This window comes from Sander vitreus, chromosome 23 (genome assembly GCF_031162955.1).
Source record: "Sander vitreus isolate 19-12246 chromosome 23, sanVit1, whole genome shotgun sequence".
In the NCBI taxonomy this organism is placed as follows: Eukaryota; Metazoa; Chordata; class Actinopteri; order Perciformes; family Percidae; genus Sander; species Sander vitreus.
The window spans coordinates 7,242,273-7,268,199 of NC_135877.1; the positions used below are offsets into that span (position 1 = coordinate 7,242,273).

General features: G+C 42.5%; 2 protein-coding genes across 3 annotated transcripts in view; one reads left to right on the top strand and one right to left on the bottom strand.

Annotated features, from left to right (window-relative positions):
- The first annotated feature begins 277 nt into the window (after positions 1-277).
- Positions 278-8,976, top strand: arl1 (ADP-ribosylation factor-like 1). Its single transcript, XM_078281551.1, has 6 exons — positions 278-385; positions 974-1,111; positions 3,795-3,876; positions 6,665-6,776; positions 7,496-7,674; positions 8,044-8,976. Exons 1-6 carry the CDS (start codon positions 382-384, stop codon positions 8,072-8,074), a joined length of 546 nt encoding a protein of 181 aa, XP_078137677.1. The 5' UTR covers positions 278-381; the 3' UTR covers positions 8,075-8,976.
- A 51-nt stretch (positions 8,977-9,027) lies between these two features.
- The window catches only part of utp20 (UTP20 small subunit processome component), a 28,733-nt gene continuing 11,833 nt past the window's right edge, over positions 9,028-25,927 (bottom strand). For both annotated transcript variants that reach the window (XM_078281548.1, XM_078281547.1), the window contains exons 23-61: positions 25,195-25,285; positions 24,905-24,990; positions 24,107-24,232; positions 22,992-23,158; positions 21,634-21,845; positions 20,809-20,952; positions 20,622-20,701; positions 20,263-20,498; positions 20,026-20,170; positions 19,710-19,797; positions 19,220-19,363; positions 18,131-18,184; positions 17,823-17,975; positions 17,590-17,745; positions 16,205-16,345; positions 15,517-15,654; positions 15,288-15,427; positions 15,067-15,149; positions 14,556-14,896; positions 14,321-14,460; positions 13,941-14,097; positions 13,763-13,861; positions 13,497-13,664; positions 13,211-13,377; positions 12,973-13,120; positions 12,756-12,872; positions 12,497-12,667; positions 12,135-12,266; positions 11,918-12,028; positions 11,664-11,813; positions 11,298-11,480; positions 11,010-11,141; positions 10,797-10,929; positions 10,533-10,717; positions 10,366-10,437; positions 10,043-10,276; positions 9,746-9,872; positions 9,473-9,618; positions 9,028-9,381 (exon numbers count right to left, since the gene is read on the bottom strand). In XM_078281548.1, the coding sequence (XP_078137674.1) occupies positions 9,226-9,381; positions 9,473-9,618; positions 9,746-9,872; positions 10,043-10,276; positions 10,366-10,437; positions 10,533-10,717; positions 10,797-10,929; positions 11,010-11,141; positions 11,298-11,480; positions 11,664-11,813; positions 11,918-12,028; positions 12,135-12,266; positions 12,497-12,667; positions 12,756-12,872; positions 12,973-13,120; positions 13,211-13,377; positions 13,497-13,664; positions 13,763-13,861; positions 13,941-14,097; positions 14,321-14,460; positions 14,556-14,896; positions 15,067-15,149; positions 15,288-15,427; positions 15,517-15,654; positions 16,205-16,345; positions 17,590-17,745; positions 17,823-17,975; positions 18,131-18,184; positions 19,220-19,363; positions 19,710-19,797; positions 20,026-20,170; positions 20,263-20,498; positions 20,622-20,701; positions 20,809-20,952; positions 21,634-21,845; positions 22,992-23,158; positions 24,107-24,232; positions 24,905-24,990; positions 25,195-25,285 (5,653 nt within the window). In that variant the 3' untranslated portion in view covers positions 9,028-9,225. The remainder of the gene's footprint in view (positions 9,382-9,472; positions 9,619-9,745; positions 9,873-10,042; positions 10,277-10,365; positions 10,438-10,532; positions 10,718-10,796; positions 10,930-11,009; positions 11,142-11,297; positions 11,481-11,663; positions 11,814-11,917; positions 12,029-12,134; positions 12,267-12,496; positions 12,668-12,755; positions 12,873-12,972; positions 13,121-13,210; positions 13,378-13,496; positions 13,665-13,762; positions 13,862-13,940; positions 14,098-14,320; positions 14,461-14,555; positions 14,897-15,066; positions 15,150-15,287; positions 15,428-15,516; positions 15,655-16,204; positions 16,346-17,589; positions 17,746-17,822; positions 17,976-18,130; positions 18,185-19,219; positions 19,364-19,709; positions 19,798-20,025; positions 20,171-20,262; positions 20,499-20,621; positions 20,702-20,808; positions 20,953-21,633; positions 21,846-22,991; positions 23,159-24,106; positions 24,233-24,904; positions 24,991-25,194; positions 25,286-25,927) is intronic.

Sequence of the window (25,927 nt, forward strand, 5' to 3'; positions counted from 1 at the left end):
TTGCCTTGACTAAGAACAGCTATTGAACATCTGGGAACACGACACCGTTGTGGCTTCTTGAATGCACCCTGTACTACAGCGTCGGGATGAATCTTCTGTTCACAAGCAGCACTTTCAATGAAAAGATTTATGTTTATTACTTGTATATAAACTCTAAAAGACTATTAATGTGTCAACTATATTGGTGTCACTTTTAAACTTGCACTATTAATTGCTTTTAGTCAATTTTACAGTTAAACATGGCATTTTGAATATAGCGAACGTTGCGAATCAAAATCGAAGCGAGAGTTGGTGATAGTTCAGCGACACGTCAACCACACGGAAGAAGGTGTCTGCCTCAGCTGCCACTGTATTGCTGATTAGCACCGTTGTCTTATCGAAATGGGTGAGTATTTTAACTATTGGTCGATAAAAGATGTATTTGTCCTGAGTGCCTAACCTATATGCGTATGAATAATTAGATACCCTGTTATGTATCTGCCTGCCTCATTTAACGCGCAGTGCGACTGTTGCTAGCTAGCTAACGTTAGTTTGCTGTTGACTGTGAACAACGTATGTTTTTAACCCATGGTGTTTTTGTGTGGAAAGCTCCTAAACGTCTTGTTTCCAAGCTATTTAGGCTAGCTGTTTTATAATATCTACATATTGGCCTCAAGTACATAAGAGACAAAGCACGACAACCTGCAGTCTTCAATTAATTCAGTCAAGCTGAAGCTAAGCTAACCTCAGCTAACTTGCTCAACCACCTGAGTGACAGAGAAAGGCCACTGTCGTGCAAATCAGGGAACGAGCTAGGGCAGGTTTGAAATGGTTCCACGTGTAGAAAAGCTCATTTATGTTAAACTTTCATGCCTTTTACATTTCATTCAGTTTCTGTAATACTTTTAGAACTTTGGCAGTTGATTTACTATTGATTAACTAACTATTTTATTTTATATTAGTGGTAAGTAATATAACTGTGTCCATTCTTCAGGTGGTTTCTTCTCTAGTCTCTTCTCGGGCCTGTTCGGCACCAGGGAGATGAGGATTCTGATCCTGGGTTTGGACGGTGCAGGAAAAACCACTATTCTATACCGGCTGCAGGTTGGAGAGGTGGTCACCACAATCCCCAGTATGTACTGGTTTGCTCTATTTCCATACATATTTATTGTCTGGTCCTCCTTACAACAACATCCTAAGAGATTCATATCAGTTAAACTCTCAGTTCATCAGATGCACTATTTTTTTAATGGTATGAGAACAGCCTGTTTATGTACAGTAATAAGATTATGAATGGCATTGACCAGTAATCCTGCAGGCAAATGCTTCTACATGCAGAGGCTTGGTAAACAAAGGCAACCCGTCTAGTCAACATTCTTCTTTGACACACGAGTGCTTTGACTGTAGAGCAAAAAAAAAAAAAAAAAAAGAAACAAGTTTCACTGGTTTCAATTACATTAATTACAGCTGATAGAGTATGTGCTGATGTTGGGGGGGGGCAGCTGTGATACCAGGAGAAAAAACACAGTTTGATTAAAAGGCCATCAGAATAAAACCTCCATAAAATGTTCAAGAATCAAAGGGGATAGGATAGGGGGAAGCAGCACCCTCGAACCAGTAGGGCTGGGTACAGAATTCAATACTTTTTGCCTCGTCATTCAGTAAGCATGCAGCATGCTCCTACCAAGATCTAATCATGTCTGTGATTGGCTGTCTAACGTTACACGTCGTAGAGATACGCAGGAAAAACTCAACATTACGCACAGAGACGGGTGTAGACGTAGTAGGAGCTGAGAAATAAATACTAAGATTTGTGCTGTAATGTGTAGTAATGTAATTCATTTTTATTTTATAAAATTGGTATCAAAAAAAGTATTGTTTAGGAACCGGTATTGAAGTAACGGTATTGGTGCCGGTATTGAACATTTTTTTAACGATACCCAGCCCTATGAACCGGGCTGCAATGTAATCCTATAGGGCAAATGTGCATCGTCCTTTTTTTCGACTAAAAGGGCTGTTTTTGCCATTGACAGGCTCAGGTTGTTATTCTAAGTGCCTGACAACATAATGGAAAGATCCCTACAGAGAGAGACCTTTTTTAAAGAGTAAAATCCTCTTTGTTTAACCAGAAATGGCTCTGAAATCGCTATGACTAAACCCACCAGACTCCATTTAACAACAATACTGTCTGTCTGCGTGTGTTAATATAATTATTTATCAAAGAATGGACAAAATCACTGGAGTTCTCTCAAAGTTCGTTTTTACTTGCAAGTAGAGTCAGTTTTACAGCACCTCAGCGCAAGTACAGAAAAATGACTGAAGAGTGTTCACAACAGTGTCTTTTTAAAGGAGTTGGGAGTCAAGTTAGTTATTCGATTCGTGCAATCGGTAGCTTTTCTTCTGTCAGGCCCGGCATCTCCTCCACATTATGCGCTCTGCCCTCAGGGATGCATCCTGTGCTCCTTGCAAGGTCACTCAGCTTTCATGATTAACACATGAAAGACAGAAATACTAAAACAGCAGTTTGAATGCAAATGGTTTGAAGCAAAACCGTTCTAAGCAACAACGTGTGTAGAGTCATATCATTCATCATATCAACATATTTTGAACATGAATCGGTAAACTGTGTTTATTTAAACCAAAACTAGAGTTGTGATTGTTGGAAAAGTGGAAAGATGACCATAAATGGCTTTTTATTGTTTGTTTTTTTTGTGTCCGTCAACTTTGAATGAAGTGTATTTTACAATGTTGAGTCTGGTGGCTTTAGCAATAGCAATTTCACGGATCTTTTTATGTTTATAAAAAAGGATCTTACTCTTAAACAGAAAAGTTGACCTCCTTAGAAATCTTTTCCATAACGTTGTCAGACACTAATCTGAGCCTGACTGCCGACTGCAGCGATCTTGCTTAATTACTGGACCAATGTAGGTTGAAAAATCCCCAATGCTACCCTTTAAGGTATTCTGTTCATCTATGGACAGGTTTGCAAACAAAACTCAGGGTGGAGTAACTATGATTAGTACTTCTACCATGACAGCACAAACTCTGCTTACACACGTCGTGTCACTGTGGTTTGTTGATTTGAGGATCTTTGTGGAGCACCACATATTCAGAATAAAGACAGAATACTATAGATAGTAGGTTTTATAATTAAAGGAACCCTGACCATTTAGTTGTAGTGGTCTAACTAATTTGACTCAAATATGCTACAATCTCATGTCAGAGGGATATGGTGCGTTCCATTTACCTCGGAGGCCGGAGCCGGTTATGACATCACACCAGAGTTGACTGCGTTCGATTTAACAAGTGGGAATTCACAGAGGGGTTAGCCATTGTTAGCATACCAGTCGATAGCAGCGCATTACGCTATTTTTGTGCATACAGAACAGCATGTTCACAGATAGAAGTTTGACCATACCGTGTGTAAGACTATATTAGGGAGACACAAATAGGACAGAAGTGCTAATAACTGTATGCTACTAACAGTTCTCACTACTGTTGATGCACAGAGAAGTTGGATTGTTGGATTTTGAGCTTGGGGTACTGTGAGGTTGTCCAACTTTGAACTCTGAAATTCCAACTTCCGATTACAAATGGATGCACTAAAAGATTTTATAAGACTTACCAAGTACAAAACCACAAAATCATGATTATCCTGCTCCTGCCCTTCTCTCCCGTTAGTGTTTACTGCAGTGCATATCATAATCGCAGTTTTCAGCAGAACATTCACACTGCACATCCAGATAAGACGATGGTAATGATCTCTAAACCATTCTCTGCCCTGACTGTACCTAATTGGGTCTCTCTCCGCACAGCAATCGGCTTCAACGTCGAGACAGTCACATACAGAAATCTGAAGTTCCAGGTGTGGGATCTGGGAGGACAGACAAGTATCAGGTAGGGTTTTTTTTTTTTTAAATACATTTTATTTCTCATTTCAATTTATCAATTACAATAAAAGCTAGATAGGTTACATACAATGTCCGAGAGCAAAAACAAACACATTACATAAAATATACGTAGACTTAAAGAATCTATATACACAAAAAAGTTTCTGATATCTAATCGGATGATAAATAAATAAATATAGAAAAGTAAGTAAATTAGGGATGAAAACAAACTTGTACTGTAAAAATATACAATTATAACTAGAGGTGTGAATCTTCACTGATCTTTTGATTACGATTATCATGTCTTCGATATCGCGATGCGTCAAATGTTTCTATTAAAGCCATATAGGATATTTAATTCATAGCTTTTCAAGCTTCAAAAACAAAACATTCTGCAGTGCTCTAATACTAAATAAATTGGATGCATTAAACTACAGCACTGAGCCCATGGCACTTCCTGAATGTGCAAAACATACCAGAATATATAAACAGAAAGGTTGTTAGGCATACATTACATTGTAAACAGAAATAATCGATAATAATCGGCCGATTATCGATGCAGCATCGTCCATGTCTGATCTGATCCGACACATCTGAATCAGAAAGGGTTTTATTGCCAAGTACGTTTTTTTAACACATACAAGGAATTTGTTTCGGCGGTGTTGGTGCACGTCACACATTCTCTAGATGGAATATTAGACAATCGATTATTTGATTTAATTTCAACACCTAATTATAACAGGATACACAATCACTCTATAAATGTACAACTTCATTTCACAACAATATTAAATAACCGATATAGTGTTAAGGAAGCTCATCAAATACATTCTTATAACAGTTTATAAATGTATTGCTTTTTTATTATTTATCAAAAGAAGTGACTTAAATTCCACTAAAAGAGGGAATGAGAGTTGAAACCTAAGACTTTTTTTTTCCTTCTGGATGAAAAATTCTCCTAGTAAAATAAAAAGGTTAACCACATAAATTAGAGAGGTATCCTTACTATTGTCAGAGTAACATATTACATCCTTTAAAGTAAAAGTATGAATGACCCCGGGAGGATGGAAAATGAAACGATTTAAATAGGACCAAAATTCTTTTACTTTGTTAAAAATACAAAATTTATGAGTTAAAAGCCTAGTTTGTTTCCACTTTGTCTTCCAAATGTGAATTCCAATAAGACTTACCTCTTCGAATAATTTAGTTTTTACAATGATCATGTAATTCAGTACCATTCAAAGACAATGTAGGTTAATAATGTGATATAGTTACTTCATTAAAACAAACATGACTCTTAATCAGATGGATCAAACCTGAAGGAATGGCTTTAGTTAAGACTGCTGATGAAACTTTTGATAAAGCAACAGGAAGTCTGTTTGGTGAGTAATTGCATATCAGACCAAAAGAGAGACCACCACTTTTATCAAAAATGTGGTTAGGGATGAAGACTCCTATAGAATTGGGGTTTGCCAGGCATCTTTTAAGCCAGTTAATTTAAAAAGCATTAACTGTATCAATACCACCTTCCTGTCTGCTGTTTCGATAGTACTGCTTTTTAAGTTTGTGAGTTTGATTTTTCCCAAATAAAATCAAGGTATAACTTACCTTAACAAAAATAGAAAGTGAAGGGTAAGTAAGTCCTTAGGTTGTATGGTGGCTCTGCTGCTTCCTGTAGGCCTAACATTGTTTTACTGGTAAACAAAGAGAAACAATAAGGATGTTTCAGTGTATCATTTTATTTTATTTGCTTAAACCTACAACGTTTTCATATTAAGTTGATATGGCAAACCGTTGTCTTTACATTCAGCAGACCAGTTTTATTTTGAAGTTGTTTCAACCTGATGAATGGAAGTCCAATATTAACTCCGTTTTTGTCTTCATTCTTGCACCTTGTTTAGTTGCTTTTTGATGTAGGGCTGCTTGATTATGGAAAAATCATAAGTATTTTGGTCAATATTGAAATCATGATTATTTAACACGATTACTCGTTGACCTTTGGAAAGATGTTGCATTTATTGAACCTAAGAAACAAATCAACAGTGAAAACACCTTAAACTGTGATTTTAGAACAAAAGACAAACTAAGTTTACATGCAAAACGTAATGTGCAAAATTATTGAGCGCTTACATTGTTTCTGTGATCACTAGGAGCTGAAGTGACATTGCAATCAAAATGTGATTAATTGCACAGCCCTACTTTGATGGACCTCCTCTTCTAAAGCGAGAATTATACTAGACGCATCCAAGGCGGCGCGCGCCATCGTGACATCAAAATGACGTAATATCCTGCCGGCGTGCCCGATTTATGGCGCGCGCCCAGCTGTTGCGCACGGCCCTTTTTTTTCAGCGGCCCGCGACAAAGCGGAAACGGGAGGCCTGAACGGGTTCGCCGACAACCGGATGCCAGGACTCTGAGTGACTGCAAGTCTCTCTGGTAAACTTACTGGGTTAAGATGAATGAAAGGCTTGATCCGACGAAGTAGGTCATCCAATCAAATCGAAGCATTAACGGCAATGCTGCAGCCAGTTCTGCCGTTGTTTACTTTGTTCTTCTAGTCTGTAGAAAGAGCAACGTCGGTAGCCTTTGCTCATTGGCGCCACCGCTGTTCAGGAGAAGACTGCAACTAGTGACGCGAGCACCAGCGCGGGTATAAATAGTCACGGCGATCCCATGACGTCACATTTGTATGCGCCAGCTGGGCTGCGTCCAGTATAATTCTCGCTTAACTCTCCATCCTCCTCCTCTGTCTCTGCTTCCCATCTGCCCACCGTGCTCCTCCCTCTGCTCGACAGGCCCTACTGGCGGTGTTACTACTCCAACACAGATGCGGTCATCTACGTGGTTGACAGCAGCGACCGCGACAGGATGGGCATCTCAAAGTCTGAGTTGGTGGCCATGTTGGAGGTAAGCGGGCTCATCCTCAACTACTGGATAGATTTTTATGACATTGAATGTCTGCAGAGGATCAATCCTAGTCATTTACCCACAATACCTTCACTTTCCCTCTACTGCCACCATGAGGTCACACTATACATTTGTCCAACACTGCTTCTTGACATATTGTGGAAAGTAATTGTTAAATTTCCATAAAAATTGGTGTGGGTTGCTGTAAACAAGTCAGTTTAATCCTATAAAAACCACTACTGTACTGAGTACTTTGTTGAAATTGAAATACTACTGAATTTAAGAAGACATGCCTTTATTTATCCCCCGAAAACCATTTGTCCTACCACATTATTTTTTCATTGTTAACCAACCAGGTTGTCCAATATTTAAAAAAAAAAAAATTCTAGATGCTCAAATTTAATTAGTCAAATTCTGAACTAAACCTTAAATTGGGTTAAAAAAAAATCTGGTTGCTCTAATTACTCAGATTACAACATTGACAATGAAAAATGTAGCTTCTGGGACGCCATGGTTTTGAAGTGCACCTGTTAAAATGACCTTGTGGAAACGTCGTCATATATTTAGACGGATGGTTTTTTGTAGTGAAACATTTCAAATCTATAAATTCAGTATTTTCAGTAAGAGTGGTTACATTTCAAGTATTTAGTTGCTGGTTTCGACTTCCACTACACAGGCTCATCTCTGGCTCCCTCTTCTTTACCTTGTGTTTTATTCAGGAAGAAGAGCTGAAGAAGGCTATCCTGGTGGTATTTGCAAACAAACAGGACATGGACCAGGCAATGACTCCCACTGAGGTGGCCAACTCTCTGGGCCTTCCCGCCCTCAAAGACAGAAAATGGCAGATCTTCAAGACCTCGGCCACAAAGGGCACAGGCCTGGATGAGGCAATGGAATGGTAGGCTTTCACCATACTTGACTATATATGTAACTGTTCCCTCTTCAGTCCTCCTACAGGTTGTCTCATGGGAACTACAGCCGCATGAGCTGTAGTTCCCATGAGACAACCTGTAGTGGGACCAGTTACATAGTATGCCTTTAAATAGGTGTACAGTAGGAACAACTCAACATCCTCTTTAATATCTGAAATGAGGTGATGATTTTATCCAGAACTACATTTGTACTGTTCCCAGTCAGAGGTGAGCACGCCAGTCATTTTAAAGCAATAGACAATGTGAAGATCTCAAAGTGCATTTGTTCATATTGCACAACATGTTTTCTGTTCATTGTTTGCCTTGGCTGAATTATATTTGCTCTGTCTTCGTAGGCTGGTGGATTCCCTGAAGAGTCGGCAGTAAAGGCTCCCACCCATTCTGTATATGTGTCTGACCCTTCTCCACGACCCACTGGACCAGTGATTGCACTCCTCCCCCACCTCCAACCCACCTGAAGCCTTGGCCAAGCCCTCCCAATGCCTTTCACGCCTGGGACTTACAAGAGAAGGATGCAGTAACATCTGGTGGCCGGAGGAAGTGAAGGTTTTAGAGAGCATGTATGACTGAGCGATGGACAAGTTAGTAACTACATTTTTGTGTCTTGGAAATGCAAAAAAAAGTCTTGACACCTGTGAACCGACGTGCTAAATGTTGCGATTCCATTTAAGTGTCGACACTAAAATAAGTTATGAGTTAAGAATAATCTATAAATAAGGCTCTGTGAAAATGCTGTCCACTCTAACATTTCTTCGCTGAACAATGCATGTTAGCTTTCTCTTCTGTCAGAAGGGTTAAGTAGTTTGCATGTAGTAAAGTCAGCAAGATGCAGCGTTTTCCCTTATAAGCACACACATTAAAAATTCCAGTCCTGCTCCTAAACTAAGCAAACAGAGACGAGGACACATTATCACTGAGAAGCAGCTACCTGATTGCATGAAATGTTCAGATTTACTTTTGGAAACTCAGCCTCAATTAGTGAAAACAAAAGTACTATACCTCCTCTGGCCAAGTGTTACTGCAGCCTGGGCTGTTTTTGTACTATATAGTTAGGTAGATACAATGCCATAGATTGATATTATTTTCCTCCTGTTATTTAAAAGATAATTTAGTAGTCTTTTTCCATCGAAACCCTTGAGTGCAGCTTTGGCATATTAGTAATTTAGTTACTGAACACTAAATGTATGCTGAAAGTTTTATGGTTGCATATTTATATCTGCTTGTACAGTGAAAATGATTCTCAGTAAAGATTGATATCAATGATTGTACCATTTTGTGTTAAGGCCATTTGATTTTCAAAATTGTGATACCAGAAGATGTCTCATCTTTTGTTTTTTTACTTACAAAAAGTTGTACATTTAATTTCACAGGATATAAATCTGAGGACACTTCATTCACAGCAGGAAAATAAAAACATTCATAGGAATTGATGTCATTAGCGAAGCTATGTAGATAATCCTGCTGTTGGATACCTAACAGAAGAGATGGATTAGATTATCAGCTAGGTAGCCCACGACTCACTGCACCATGGCCAGGTCTTTGAGCGCATGGCTCCGGTGCTTCTTGGCTTTATATCCGGGCCGAAGGAACTCGATCTTCCTCTTCTTTGCTTCGATTTTGTTCTTGTGCTTCTTGAGTTTCTTCTTGGCTGCGATCTCTGGGTTAGCCACCGCCTGGGAAAACGGGAGACGTGAATTGATTGCTAGGAACTAAGTTCTTGCTTTTGTGCGTTTGTGAATGGGCTTTGGTGGCCATCATACATACCTGCATGGCTCTGTGTCGTTTGCGTGTCGCTCGCCTCTGTGAAAACTCCTTCTGGACAGCAGAGAAGGCCAGAGAGAATCTCTCCAGCCCCACGTGTCTCTTCAGCAGCTCTATCAGCTCCTGTGCCAGGTTCTTCAGGGTGGGATCTGGACATAGACAGAGGAATCACTAGCAAGTTTTGTAGGAAGTCTGAGGTTTATTTTACTGTTACCATTTTCTCACTTGACAAATTAGACCAAGTTTATTTTTTTTAAAGACATTAAAAGTGGTTACCTTGGTCAGCATAGGTGCTGTCCAGCTCCCTGTATAGAGGAGTGATGATAGTGGCCAGATAGGGGCCGAGCCGCTCCTTCCCCAGGTCCATGGCTATCGCGCCCAGGAACTTAAACACACACGTTCTCTGTGGGAGAGAGTAGAGGCAAAGAAAATTCAGTTATATTACAGTACGGTTTATAGCGCCCTGAGATTCGATAAAGACTACTAAGTTTAGTAAGTCAAGGCTCTTTGGTTTCTAGTCATTGGAGGAAATTAACCAGAAAAGGAGACATTAAACTCCCAGCTTCTATGTACCTTCAGGGGAACTTTGGGAGTGTATGCTGCCTCTCTCTTGGCCATCAGCGACAGCTTCTTCATCAACCACAGCAGGGAGGGAGGCCGATCATCCTTGTCATCCTCTTCTTCTTCTTCCTCCTCCTCGTCGTCTCCGTTTTCCCTCTCCTTCACTCCTTCCTGAGGAGCCGTGATGTCAGACTCGGGGGAAATGAGGTATATCACCTTGCCAACGAACAGCAGGTTCTTGATCACCTGTGGGCGGAACATTCCGGTCAATTACATTTAATGTGTGATTTGAATTTAGCTTAGACAGAAATGTGTTTGAGATAGTGTTTAGGCACCTGCTCTCCTGACGCCGTGTCTAAGAACTTGGACTGTAGCTGATGGCAGAAAGATAACGCCAACTCTCTCATCTAAACGTCAAAGAAGGCAGAAATAAAAAAAGTTTGTTCAAACAATGAAAGTAAGATGCAGAAAATAGATCACAGCTGGAAAAGCGAGTGCTAACCCTTTTGTCCAGTCTGCTGGTGATGAAGGCTGTGGCTGGTGACCGAGGGGAAGCATCCACTTCCTCTCCTCTCCAGAGAGCAACCAGCTGCTCCGCCTGATGGGCTGCAAACAGCTGACCAAAAAGCTGCGAGGCGGTCAGCCACACCCAGCAGTGAGGGTACCGCAGGTGGGCTTCAATGTGACCTGCAGGAGAACAAAAACCTGAGTGTGTTTTGGAATGTGTACGTGTAAGCAATAGCGAGGTGGTGTGTCGGTTCTTTACCCCAGATCCGACTGAGTGTGTCGTGAGGCTTGCTGAGCTCCAGCAGGCCGCAGTGTTGGCTCAGTTTGGTGAGGAGAGTCAGAAAACTGAACAGCAGCCTGTCTGCTCCTCTCTCGTCCTGCTCCTCCTCGATCTGAAAGACACACAAGAGTTAGGATGCTTCCGCTTCCACGCGTTTCTTCTAGGCCAAAGGAGGTGAATGTGTCGCCTCACATCTTCGTAGTTGTCAGGGTTTATCTCTTTCTCCAGCAGAGGCAGCAGGTCGTCCATGCGACGGGCAAACCTCTCCTCCTCCACCTCCACGAACAGACCGCAAACCTGAGCCCCGAGACGCCGCAGGCTGGCCTGGGAGGGCAGGTTAGAGGTTTAGATTAGATCTTATTCAGAATGATTAGTGGCCACACAAACATGTTACAAATATAAACTTTCTTCTTAAAATTACAAAAAGCAGCTGATTTAGATTCTCTTTTGGATAAAAGTGTTGCGAGAGTGTATGTGTACCTTCTCTGCATTCAGCCAAGTGTTGACGAGGGAGAACAGGGTGTTCTGGTTATTCAAGTCCATCTGGGTCAGCAGGGTCTTGATGGCCATGGCGGCCATCTTCTTACAGCGCGCTGAGTCATCGTTGACCACGACCAGGGCCAGCGGGGCGAAGAACAGGCCGCTGTGCTGCAGCAGCAGTTTCTGAGCGGAGAATGATAAAGTTATCAGCGATGGTAATATGTGTTAACTTTAATGTTGAAGCTAGTGATCTGGGTTTATCAATCATATTAATGTTTCCTGGGTGATGATGCAGTCATATACATTCAGAATTAACCAAACTCTGTTTTTTGGTCCACATGCAGACTTGAGAGGAAATGTACTCACCTGAGGGAAAGTCTGGAAGATGTAGGCCAGCATCTCCAGCACAGACTCCCTGCCTGTGTCGTGCTCGTAGGGCAGCTGGGCCACCACAAAGTCCAGGTGCTCTCTCAGCTTCTTCCCCAGTGGGTAGTCCAGCAGGTATTTCAGATAGATCTACAAAAACATCAACACTGGCTGAACACAAGATTTTCAAAACATGTTTGTCTTTCATTGTTCAGCAGAGAGGAAAAATGTCTTTTTTTTTTATGTGCGAGTACCTGTCGACAGTGGATTCTGATCATAGCGTTGCTGCCGGTGACAGAAAGCTTGGCCACTTTTTTCATCACCTGCTCCATCTCTGGAACAATGAGCTTCCTGGACAGAATCGCCTGGACGAGACAGATACACATGTAAAAACACATAGCTCAGGGGGCAGGTTTTGTTTCTGGAATCTTTTTTTTTCCCCCACATTCAGGTCAACATCTGACCAGCTACCTTCAGCAGGCCGAAGGCAGTGGCCTGGCGAGACTGGTCGTAGATGTCCTCCTCGGCGTATCCCAGCAGCACCTGCAGCTGTGTCTCTGAGATCTGGTTGCTTTTGACATTCTTCACCAGTATGGTGATGGCCTGAGAGACAAATGGACAGAATAAACATCATAAATCAAAGCAGCAGTTGTATCTTTATTTTTCTCCAACGCATTTGCATTCATAATTGAGTTAAAAAAAAAAGGTAATTTCTTTAATGATTTAATTACTCTTCTAATATTCCAGAAACAAACACTTCCTGTCGTCAGCTAGCACCTGTTTATCTTCAGATGTGTACATGAGTGTGTATTTATTACTACTATGAGCGGTACCTTGAAGCAGTTCTGGACCAGGTTGTAGTTCTCCCCGCGGGCGGCTCCGGCCTTGGAGTAATCCTTCAGCAGGACAAAGAGGTGCTTAGTCAGCTGGTCGGCGTTCTGCTCCACTGCTGGCAGAGGGAACTTTAACAGCCAAGTGAACGCCACCAGAGCCTCTGTGATCACCTGGGACGAAGGAAGAGGGAGTACATGTTATAATCTCAATTTGAGGCTGATAAAAAAAGGTACCCGTGTAAACATTAAATGCTTGTACCTTGACATGCATGGAGTTGAGGCAGTCGAGCAGCAGCAGTACGAAAGGATCCAGCATCTCCAGCGCAGAGGCCTCGGACGACGACACCTTAGATTTCTTCAGACTCAGGTGGAGCAGCTGAAGATACACACATGATGGCAAACATTTCAGAAAACAAAAAACTAATCGTAACTAAACGTTACAGAATCCTAGCTCGGGTAGTGTTTTTAATGTGCACCTTGAGGCCAGAGTCCACCAGGATGTGCATGTTGGTCCGGCTGCTGACTGGAGCTTTCTGACCCCCTCTTTTTGGAGTTGGAGGCAGGAGCAGACAGCTGGGAGGAGGCAGTCGGGGGTCTGGGGGAGGCTTAGCTGAGGCTTTCTCTCTACAAAATACACACACAGTGTCGTCGGTGGTAAATAAGCACCAAAGTCATTGCCTGTATATTGGTGCGAGTGTGTGTCTTCATTCATACCGGTCTCTCTTGGTGAGCAGCGGCAGACTCTGGCTGACCAGGCTGTGGCACAGCAGTAAGATATCATGAGAAGTCATGCCCTCGTTGACGAGCAGACCCAGGACCAGCCGCCGCAGCACGGCACTCACCCGGTTACACACCTTCAGACTGCAGGAATTCTCCAGAATCTGAAAGTCAAAGCTTTATGTTTATGTATATGTATAACTGCTTTTGTTTTTAAGGGGGGAAAAAAACAAATCATCTGATTTCCTGAATCATCCGAGTTTAAATATATTGATCCCCTCACCTCCTTAAGTGGCAAAATGAACTTGGTGACGCTCTCCTTGCTGCAAAACTGGGCCAGCAGCTCGTAGGAGTCCATGCTCTTGCTGTGGCGAGCCTCCATCAGCTTGGAGACAATCCCCTTCACCTCCTTCTCCTCGGCCACAGGCCCGAACAGCTCGTTGTTGAAGATCTGACCAACAGGGGAGAAGAAGAAGAAATGCTAAGCCCCCTTTATTATTATTAGACGTAGTGGAGTCTATGTGGGTTTGTGGTGTGAAGCGTTCTTACATCGATGAGCATGTTCATGCATGGGTCCAGGTCTCCACTCTTCAGGGTCGGACTGAGGACGGACAGCAGCTGGTATACTGTGAATGTTAGCACGTGGACCTGGGGGGGTGGGGGGGGGGCAGAAATTAGGATTTTTCAAAGACAATGCTGACATGCTTGTGTGGTTGCGTGCTCCTACCTGGTAGCCCTTGGCCAGGAGCCCCTGCATCTCTTTGAGCAGGTACTGCAGGTACTTGCAGCCTAAAGTCTCGATGATCTTCACCAGAGTTCCCCTCGCCACGTCGCGGATCTCCTGGAAGCGGTTCCTCAGCACCACACACACCTTGATCAGGATCCTGGATGACACACACAAATATTTACCACACAGACAGACAAAATGTGCAATTTTACCCTCATACGCTCATTTTCAAACTTTCTTGTTGCAGCGATAGAGGCAGTGATGTTTATTGTACCGTGAATGGTGCCTGTAGTGTGTAAAGCGCTTGGAGTAGTAGTTAAGACTAGAAAAGCGCTATATAAATGCAGTCCATTTACACACACAAACACACAGATGCATACCCAGGCAGGTTGGCCTCCATGATGTGTATAGGCAGAGACTGCATCAGCTTGATCATGGCGAAGGCTATCGGTATCCTCGCCACCTCCTCATCCTTCACATCCTTCGACTTCACTGCCTTGTGCTCATCGTCGCGCTTTATCTAGACACACACACACACACACACTTCCAATATTACACTGCTGTTCGGAGCTTCCAGAACCGATTACGACTGTATGTGTGCATGCACAATGGTACCTTTGCAGTGAGACACTTATGCAGGCGAGGCAGCACGCTGTTACTAACAGTGGTGTGGATGCCGCTGATCAGAGACTCCAGCTCCTCTTTGCTCTGCGGCAGCCCGCTGGCCACTGCGCTGGGCTTAGAAGGAGCTGCTGGCCCCTTGGCTTCAGGGGTGGCTGCTTCCTTAGAGAGGACATCTTTTCCTCCACTGGTGGGGTCCGTTTCCATAGGGACAGCCGATGGAGCGGTCTTGCCGTCCACCTCCATCGCCTCCTCATCGTCGCTTGCGTCCAATTCGTCGGCTGCAGCTTGCTCCTCATCATCATCATCATCTGCGTCCAATGCAACACTCCCGGCTTGATAAAGATACGTAGATTGATTTAGGAGGTTTTGTTTTATCAATTTGAAATTGGACGCATTACGGCATCTACATTTATCAGACTTTGTGTTCGTTTAAAGTAGTCTGAGCTCTTTCAAACAAGCAGGATTTAAAGAAGAAGAAAATAAAAAGGGATCAGTCACTCACCCTCTCTGGCCTTGGCAGCCTCCATTTCTCTGTTGAGGGTCTCGTGGTCAAAATGGAAAGCCTCCAGCACTGTGACCAGCAAACTGGAGTTATAGCGGTACAACACGAGGGAGAAAAGGAAAGGAGGAGGAGAGGGAGTCTCTTAATACAAAGTTAACGAAATGCATCAACAAATCAAAAGGTCAGTGGAAATCATGCAAAACAGTAACAGAGGACCCCACCTGACAGCCAGTTTCTGCTCAGCCTGCGCTGTATGCAGGATGTGGACAAAGTGTTTGAGGTAGTACAGGTACTTGGACCATGTCAGCCTCCGACACACAGCGCCCACCACCTCCACCGACGCCGATATCATGCTCTCATGCTGCAATGTGGGAGGACGGAAGGGGTCAGACAGACACACACACACACACACACAAACCACAGGTGTTTTGAATGCACGTCTGGAGTCACCTTGAGCATCTTCTCATCTAGCAGGGCGGTCATGGCGTACGGCATGATGTAATTCTGCAGGGAACGCGGTGTCATCACCACCTGGCCCTCGGTCAGCTGCTTGGCTAACTTCCTGAGGGCACGGCCCCGACGGTGGATCTAAACAGGAAGAAAACACACACACACACATGACTAGGGCTGGTTATCGCCACTGATTTCCTGAATCGGTTTGATTCCAATTCACAAGTTAACGATTGGATTTGATTTCTAATTAGATTTAATTTGATTCAATATTAATTGGATTACAATATCAGTTTTGCTTGGATATGAAAGAGATTCTCAGAGAACTAATGCTGTAAATTGGTGCATTGTTAAAAATATTCATGTTGTTGTTAAGAATTGAGCCCAAAGCAGTTACATAGGGACAAAAAAGATAGTAGTATGAAGTGTTTTTTTTTAAGTGCATAGGGTGTGATGCAGAGACCGTAAACCTAAAACCATACATCTGTAAAAATGGCCATTTGGCAGTTTATCGCTCGCCAAACGTTAGCCTTCATACGATACCAATATCTTCACTCAAAAGAGCCTCCTAAAAGATCAATCTCAGATGAAGATTGATTTGAATTGGAGAATCCGTTTTTTAAACCCAGCCCTACATATGACAGATCCAAAGGGAGATAGGAGTGAGTGTTCCTGGTTTCTCTCTTACCTGGATGTGCTTCATGTGCTCAAAGAAGTCAGACTCGAGGTCACTGTAGTTGGTGAGCTGCACCAGGTCTCTGAACTCCTTCCTGGTAGGAAAGGTCTTCACCAGGCAGGCCAGCACCGACGTGTATTCATGCTGCACACTCTGGGGGAGGGGAGAGGCCACACTTTTAAACATGGTGGGTATTTACAAAGAGCTGCAAAGATTCTTCCAGCTTCCTGAATGTGAATATTTTCTTGTTGCTTCACTCCTCGGTGACAGTAAACTGAATATCTTTGAGTTTTGGACAAAACAAGACATTTGAGGACGTCATCTTGGGCTTTTGGAAACACTGATCAACATTTTTCACCATTTTCTGACATTTTATAGAATAAACAACTAATTGATTAATCAAGAAAATAATCAACAGATTAATCGACTATGAAAATAATCCTTAATTGCAGCCAGGGCTTTAAATTAACACCTGCTAAAAAATTTACTTGACAGGTAACATTGTAAAGCCAAGAAATTTGGGCGGTGTTGTGTGTGTTTGGGTTAGAAACGTCATCTTTATCTGGCAACACTGTGTCGTGACGTGTCATACAACCTTTGGCTACGTGTGTGTGTGTGTGTGTGTGGTAGCGATTAAGAGCTACACTGAAACAGAGAAGATGAACGGAACAGTGCGAAACAAACCAGAGGAGCTGAAATTAAGTAGTCAAGTTAGTTAGGAAAAAAACTCAACATAAGTGGAGATATTTCACAGGAGTTAAAAAACCAAAAGAGGAAGGCTGCAGACACAGGGGACGACAAAGAGTTTGTACACAAAGAGCGAGCAGCAGGAACTGAGCATATCCAGAGTGGCACAGACTCAGAGGGGGACTCTGATACATGATCTTTATCTTCTGTTCACCATTAAGCTATTTTGTTATAACATGGTTGTTTTGAAAGTAAATGTTTATATTTAACATGTTTTATTTAAACCCAAATAAAAACTATTTAAAGAAACATGGATGTTTAAATGTATTCAGTGGCATTCATATTCTGGTTTATTTTCCCTGGAAAATCTGATTGGCTGGTAACTTTGAAAATCTACCAGCCATGTTGGTTGCAGCCCTACATTTAGAGAATAGAATACACTTTATTGTCCCAGAGGGGGAATTTGTCCTGGGCATATTGCTACAATCTGTTGCTTCACAACACCAACATGCAACCATTCGAAAATCAACATAAAAACATAAACATAAGATCAACGAAGCATCTTAGGACATAAAGAAGGACACATATGACTGTACAGACAATACGACAAAAAGTAACTGTAATAATTAAAGTGCGTAGTTCAAAAAGTGCTGGTGTCCATGATACAGCTGCTGTGTTTAGAAATGGGGAGGAAAGGTGTGTGTTCCCACCTCTGTCTTGCTGCGAAGCCCCTTGTGTACGGCGTCCAGGATGGTGTGTTGAACGATGTCCTTGTAGAGCTGCTCTCCAGCCCCGACCGCCGCCAGCTGGGTGATCACTGCCGACAGACACAAGGTGGCGTTGTCTCCCAGCGACATGTCACCGATCTGCAAGGGAAGAAATCAATCAAAGTAGCCAAGTAGTGTTACTTTAGACAGTATATCTGTGTCATATATCTGCTTACCTCAAAGGTGTGGAAGCAGTTGTGCATGATGGTGCTGATGTAGTCCAGGTCCAGAGTCGTCATGTCTTTGACTCGCCTGGTGGCGTCTTGGAACGCCGCCAGACGCACGTCAAAGTAGATCTCATCCAAGTGTCGACTGTCGAACGCGTTTAACTGTGGAAGGGTGGGGGGGTGTGTGTGTGATTAGAAATTACAGTCGGCAGGTCTGGAGGAGTTAGATTAATAATTCAAGAAAACATCTCTGATCTACCTGGTTAATGTATAACTAATAACATTAACATTTAATGTGATGTAATAAATGATCTTACCTTTGTTGCTAAATCAGTGATGTACGTGAGTGAAGGCTCCAGATCTGACAGAGTCTGAAAGCAGAGCAGCACAGACACAGAGTTAGAAAGATTAATAATATAATAAGTATTAATAATAAAAATGATTTGAGGCAAATCTGGGCTTTATATCAACAGAAAGTCACAAATCAAATCATTTTAGTGATATTCAACATATTCAGTTTTTTGTAAATACACACATACAGGCTAGAAGCTACATATATGACTCTGTTGACTGTATGATGAATTCATGCACTCCGTGATCTCTCACATGGATCAGGCTGCTGCCGTAGGTGAAATTCCAGCAGTTCAGTGCAGTAGTAACTACACATTTAAGTAATAAAAAACACGTTAATAACAAGTTAAGGCACATTTATATAACGGCACTAATCTTGTTAACGCCCGCTTAACGCACGCGCGTTCTGTGATTTTGCTCCGTAGTTTGGGAAATATGGAAGCTGCAGCAGTAACGTTGTGGACAGTGTTGCCAACTTGGCAACTTTCTTGCTAGATTTTGCGACTTTTCAGACTCTTATCAACTTAGAAGTATGTTCAAATATATTTCCATTGTAATTCATTCCCATGCACGCAGTCCACAGATCCTCGATTAAACACTAAACAGCGCAGCAGCTCTCTCCCCCCTTCTGTCCACTGCACAGGCAGTCAGTAGGTGTACTGGAGGTGAGAAGGCGGAATAGGAGCGGGTCTTATATACATCCAGAGGGAGTGGATGGCTAGCAGGAACAAAGCTCCTTGAGCAGAAAAGTGTTTTTTTAAATGGCAAGTTGAGTTTCAAAGCCCTTCCAGATGATTCTCTCTACAAGACTTAAGTTATTTGCATGTACTGTCGATGTGAATTGAGTTACCACCGGAGTACATCCAGTCTCAAATACCAATTGAGCATTAAAAAAAATTATCACTTTTAAGGTATATTTAGAACAGATAAAGAAAAAGGTATGATTACTTTGTGATTAATCGCACGTAAACTAGGACACTAACGCAATTAATACAGTTAAATCGACTGACAGCCCTACAGTAAACATAATATTTGTGTTCGGTGCTCTGCTGTACCTGGAAGACATTAGTGAGGGCCTGCCTGGGCAGCTTGTTGTGGATGATGGAGAAGAGTTTGCTGAGCGGCCGCAGGAAGGCCGAGGGCTGCACACACTGTCGCAGCAGGTTCTGCACTGTGGCCAGGACGTCGATTTCTGTCTCCTGAAATAAAAACACACGGGAAGGTTATTCGTGGGCAGCAAGAAGACCCACACTCCATTACAAAGACCTCCCAACAACATTTCATTGTTCGGAGTTGAGCATACCAGGGACAGATGCTTTTCGTGACACCTGCAAATCCCACCTCTGTCACTACTGTAAGACCAAAATCAATAACCATGGTTCTGACCTGAACGTTCATTCATTGTGCTACACACAGCCCTGGTGGCTCTGTTCTAAAAAGGTAGAAACCATTTGATTTTATTCAGAAAATATTTGACTACTATGTAGTCAAGTTTTGAATCAGTCTCTTTTAAGCAACAGACACATAATAAGCCGTTAGTCTTACTTCAGGATTGTGGCATTTCTGGAGGTAGGGCAGCAACAGGCTGATGAGCACCGAGCTCTGCTCCTTGTCACTCACAAATCGACTGACCCTGGCAGAGAAAAAGTCACGCATTAAAAAAATTAAGTTTGATGAGACGACTGCATATACACTACCGGTCAAAAGTTTGAGGTCAGCTGGTATTCTGTCTGTAATGGAAGTGGAAAGGAAATTTCTAAGTGACCCCAAACTTTTGACCGGCAGTGTAGGTCTGAGTCAAATCTTACATACAGTAATACAGAAAAACTATACTGTGTTCTCATCCAAATAACACACTAACTTGGAGAGGATGTTGAGCTCTTTGGCCACGTGTGCCCTGAACTTCTTCTTCCTGAGTCTGTCGGTGTTGCGTACGACTCCACTGAGGTACTGCAGCAGCGTGGATACGTGAGGCAGCAGCACTCTGGAGCCCTTACTTAATGAGTCTGGAGGAGATACAACATGCACATTTAACTTTGGCCAGTAGCAACAATTAGCCTGACACGGAGTTACAAGATATAAAACAACTTCTGCTGACCTGCAGTGATGAGAGCGCCCTCTTTAGGCTCCGGGAACACACAGCCGTTGACGCTCAGCTCTGTCTCGGCCTCTGAGGCAACAAAGTCTTCAGTGGTCGCTAGGGACTCAGCTATGTCCATTACCATGGCGATGGTCACTGGGGAAGCGTTTTTGGCTGAGAGGAGGCTGAAGACGTTAAGGAGAACATCGCACTCCGGCTGGTTTGGCCTCTGTTTGGCCAAGAGGGGGAAGTACCTGAGACAGACAGACAAAGAAAATTGTTGGACTTCCTTAAACTCACTCTGAATGACATCTACTATTAACTAGTGACAATGATTTTTGTTAGATAGATCAGATAGAAGAGAGGAAGACTCTAACCTGGCATTTTTGCACCACACATGGATGAGTTTCAGTAGAGGAGTGGGGGAGTAAGGGCTCTCTGTGGGGAGGCGACACACCTGGAAAGAAAGAAAGAAATGTAAACCAGAAATGTATGGACAAAAAACCCAAATGAAAACATAATAAAAACCCACTTAAAAACACAACAGCTTTTTGCAACACGTACCTGAGGCCAGATCACAGCCTGGAAGACAGCATCCAGCTCGTCTTCACTGAAGCTGTAGGAGTCGAAGCCGTCAAAAAAGTCCTGGATCCTCAGGATACCGAGTCGCCTCAGGTTCTTCAGGGGACTGATGCAACCCGCGCGCAGCTGCAGACGAAAGAATAACAACTCAACACTGAGACACCAGGACACTGAGGTTCTTTGGAATCTCTAAATGCAGGGCATTTTGTTATATACTGTTGTAACAGTGACTACGTTTTCATGCACACAATATTCCGGTTTTTGCCCTTCTGCTGAAAAGGACAATTTTCTGACTATGATAATGTGATAATGTTTAAAAATAGCTGCGTTTCTCCTTCTTATCGGGTCTGCAGCCTCGCAAACTGTTGGCTGGTTGGTGTGTGTACAGCAACCATAACAACGCACAGAGCTGACCGTAAGCCGTAAACAGACAAGAGGCCGTAAACTGGGCGTAAACTACGGTAAAAACCCCAATTGAGACGCATATTCCGAATGCGCTGTATACATGTCAAAGAATGCCTCTAAAACCCGAATAATACCGGAATATCCCACGTCTTAATCGGAAAATGCTTTATTTATGGGAAAAGGCCTTATTCGGAATATCCAACCGTAATATGCCGTTTACATGACCTGTATCAAATTCGGCATATTGTCATATTCAGGATAATAGTTGAATATTGGTGTGCATGTAAACGTAGTCAGTGTTGTACTTTTTGAGGTAAGAATACTTTAAAGGACACAGTAATATAGCAGCGGTATCTGAACCACTTCAACCAATTTCATTTGGTACTTTTGAGATGCTCTCACCTGGTCCCTGTTGTTGTCCAGGAGGGTGGACACAGAGGCAGTGACACACAGCAGGATCTGCAGCACCTTGGGCAGGTAGATGTGGATGAGGTGGCCCAGTTTCTGGATCAGCACATTGATGATGTTCAGCAGGCTGTGCTGACGGCCCAGCGGCAGGACGGCAGCCACGTCTGTCTCCGCTACGGCTTTCTCCACTGCTGCCAGGCACGAACCTGAGGACACAAAGGTTGGCAAGGGACTGGTAAAAGGCTGTTTTTACACCCGAGTCTCAGGGGAGCATCAGTTCAAGAGAGACTTGTGTACTGGGCTGCATATGATAAACTATTAGAATCATTCAATCCTTAATCTGTGGATCAACAACACCTAAGCAGTAATGGGCCCAGAGTACCTCCACCAGTTAGAAGAACTTGGAAATACACTTCTCAAACATAATTTTAGTTATCACAGAGAATTTTCAATCCTAATGAGAAACTAAAATGTATGTTGATTAGGGTTAAAATTCAACTAGAACATGTAAAAATGTAGCCTTGTGACATGGAGACGTATACAGTGGCTTCAGAAAGCTTTTAGACCCCTTCACATTTGCACACTTTGCTGTGTAGATGTAATTTGAAATGGATAACATTCCTATTTCTACCCATCAATTTACACTCCAGCTCCATTGAACACAACTTTGTTGTCAGCTCTGTGGTATTAAAGAGTATAATGGAGAGATCTTGTGTATGTCCTCATAATACGGGTTTGTGTTGATCTGGGCATACATGAGGTTTACCTTTATATTGTTATTTAGCAAGTAAGTTATGGTGCATCTCAAGTGATGTTATGGAGTAATGCAAAAGTAATGCTACTAGTAGTGTAACTAGTTACTTTCAGCAGTGAGTAACATAAGGCATTACTTTTTTACCCTAACCCTTGATTCAGTACTTTGTAGAAGCCTCTTTTGCAGCAATCTTTACTGAGTTCTAGCTTTGCAATATGAGAATCTGCTGTGTTTTATATCAATTTATATGTCTACAAATCGAACATCTTTCGATTTTGGACTCATGGTTGTACAAAACAAGACATGAAGATGTCTTCTTGGACTTTAGAAAATGGGTGTGGCCAATTACTGCTATTTTTTGGACAATTTCAACAATTGAGAAATTAACAAGATTCAAGCCCCGATTCGGAAATGGTCTTGGCAATCTACATTATCCAACACGATGGACCAGAGCCCAGAGATTACCTTGAGGATGCCAAAATGTTGCAAGATCTGAGTAAGTCATTTTTCAACCAACAAAAAAAAAAAAAATTTGGATTTTGCTCGTCATCTCTCAAATGAAAGTTATTCATTGTCTACTGCAGACATTTCCTCCTACCTTGGCTGTGATGGCAGACGGGCTCCAGCAGCAGGTCGATGAATATTCCCAGCTCCTCAGCATGGCAACCTGCCAGGAAACGCAGGATAATGGAGGACCGGGTGGCGGCGCTCGCCTTCCCCTGAAACTTACTGCCTGCTTTACTGCGCAGACGGCCGAACAGGATCCTGAACCATAAACAGCAAACACAGGGCTGGTGATGTTAGATAAAGTGAAGTGTAAGTTACTTCTGGAAAAGCTGTGATAAATTATTAACTGAGAAATTAGACAAATAATAAAAAATGGCATGCTGGAGTTTTTAGTGGGCAACGTAATAAAAAAAACCAGGAAGTAAAAAATGACTCCTGTAATTAGAAGCATCCTTTTATTGTTTCAATCATTTATGTATGAATATGTCTACTGTTCCCACAGTACATCTCAGGCTTCCTAAATAAGGAGATAATGTTGGCATCAAGCAGCCAGCAAGGCTGATTCCATGCAAATCACCAGATGAATGAAACGCAGAACCAATATTATTAATAAAAATGTCAACAATGGAAGAGTGGGAGACAGACAGACTGGCTGGAGAAACACATTCCTCTTGTTTAAAAGCCTGCTACTTTCCGGCAGATAAAAATCTGTTTAACTTTGAAATGTTTTATTAGCTAATCTGTAAACCACAATGTTGTTTCATAGTTCCAATAAACAAAATACTCCCATTTAAGCAGTGATTGGTTCTTAGTAAGTTCAAGGAATGGTTTGACATTTTGGGAAAAACCCTTTACTTTCTTGTCACGGACTAAATTAGAAGAAAGATTCCACTCTCCTGTCTGTTAAATATGAAGCTACAGCGAGAAGACGTTAGCTTAGCATAAAGATGAAAACAGATGGTGACTAGAGGTAAAAAATCCGTACAAGGTGCTGGTATGTGAATTTATTATAAACTTTGGACAGAGTAAGGCTACCCGTTAGCCCTACTAGTGGTAGTCTGGCCCATAACCCCTCATATTGACGTTTTTACACTTTGTTTTTTTGTACAGATTTACAAAGAGTTATAATGTGTTAATTACAGTAGGATAATGGACTTTGTTTCCAGTGTTAGATGTCAAATTATGTCAACATTCTCACACACACACCTCATGAGCAGTGGGATGAGTTTGGCTCTGTGTGAAGCATTAACCACTCCTGTTTCCTCAGTAATGTTGAAATGAACAATCTCCTCTTTGAAGTGTTTGTCGTCCAGTAGCCTCTCAAGATTCTCCCTGCACAAACACAAACACACGCACACAACAAAGGTCAAACACATCCCCCCTGCAGCTTCTAGTAGTTCAATGTCTTGTACTAAGCCTTTATTCGCAAGGCAGACACTCAGAACTTTGGTTAAAAAAAAAACTCCTGATTGCCCATAATTTAGCATCATAATGATACTATATGTGCATTTAACATAGAAATAAAATAAATCTTTTCATTCTATGGTATTCAAAAAACACTTTATGAGATATGGATTGATGAACAGCATACAAAATGAATCTGAATCCCAGGGTCTGTTCACTGCTGTCTGTCAAACTGTCCTGGAACCAGGTCAGTGTTGACTGGTCCTGAACAAAGAGTCGTACACAATCATCTGTAATGCTAAACTTCCTCAGACATACACATCTGTCTGCAGGCGGGCTGGAGGTACAGTAAACGGATAGCTTGATAACAGACAGAATTGAGGGCATGATGTCAGGCGGAGTCAGCACTGAGGAGGAAGTTAACATGCATCCGCCTGTAACCATAGAGGCTGGAGGACGAGAGCTCTGATTCCTATCCAAGACACACACAATCACCTCATTGAGGAAAGAAAAGAATGGGAGATTGTTGCTTCAAGAGACGCATTACTGTATATTTGCTTTTCTGTCCATCTCTTCAGGTGGTTAACGTGGTTTTCTTACTTGTATGGCACTATGTTGGAGTCTTTGTATGTGAGAACACATTCCAGTGCTACTCGCTGGATCTGCTGGTCCTGATGGCAGAGCAACTGAAAACAGAGAGAAACGTGTCATGTTGGTTTAATGCCTTAGAAAATACTTAACCTTAATATATTAAAACAGAAAACGGTCCAAGGGTCCCAAACTCTGTTCAGACATCTTTTAGGGTGAAATACATAGAGCGGTGCCAGTATCAGGCAGCTCTGACGTTGCTATTGTTTGAAGACAAGGTGTGTGTAATGTTTTAGGATTACCTGGTTATAGAGCTCACTGAGGCTGCTCTCCATGTAGAGGGAGCGAGGGTTGGTGAATTTGGCGAACACCTTTAGATGGACAATCAGCTGTCTGAAAGAAAAAAGACAATTCCCAGCCAGGGTTAAATTATGCTTCCAGACAATATACCCCCAGTACAGTTGTACTGGTCATAAAGAAACAACCAAAACTATTGTATATCCCTGCATCGTAGTTGTAAAGCTTATCATGATTAGGGCTAGGTATGAGTTAGGTAAGTACTTTTAGGTTCTGTATCGATACCATCAAAAACGGTCAAAGCTGGTGTCAAAAATCTGGTCAGATTTAGGGGGTTTCCCACCTGAAAGTCCAAACCGAGGTTCATGTTTTTGCATTGGATCCGGTAAGTTTTGGTTTCACGCTGTAGTTATGCAAGCGCACTAAAGACCTATACGTGACAAAACTATGTCCTGTTGTCATCACATACATGAGCTGCGTCTCCCGGCAGCTGTAATTGATTGGTCTGTAGACGGGCTTCCCTTCCTCTCGTATCCTCTCTCTGTCTCGGAGTTTTTCCAACTGGCCACTGCTCTCCCCGCGCTGCCGCGGCTCTTTTTGTTTTGTTGCGTTGTTGAGAAGCACGACACGGGAACTTTAGGCTACTTGGGGTTTGAGGAGCTGCAGCATTTATCCAGAAACAAACTGAAACCTACACTGTACATTTACTACCAATTAACAAGTAAACTGCTGATACAT

Excerpts from the sequence above, each read along its gene's own strand:
- arl1 (XM_078281551.1), top strand. Across the intron at positions 6,777-7,495 it reads AGTTGGTGGCCATGTTGGAG|GAAGAAGAGCTGAAGAAGGC; the intron begins GTAAGCGGGCTC and ends TGTTTTATTCAG. Across the intron at positions 7,675-8,043 it reads CTGGATGAGGCAATGGAATG|GCTGGTGGATTCCCTGAAGA; the intron begins GTAGGCTTTCAC and ends CTGTCTTCGTAG.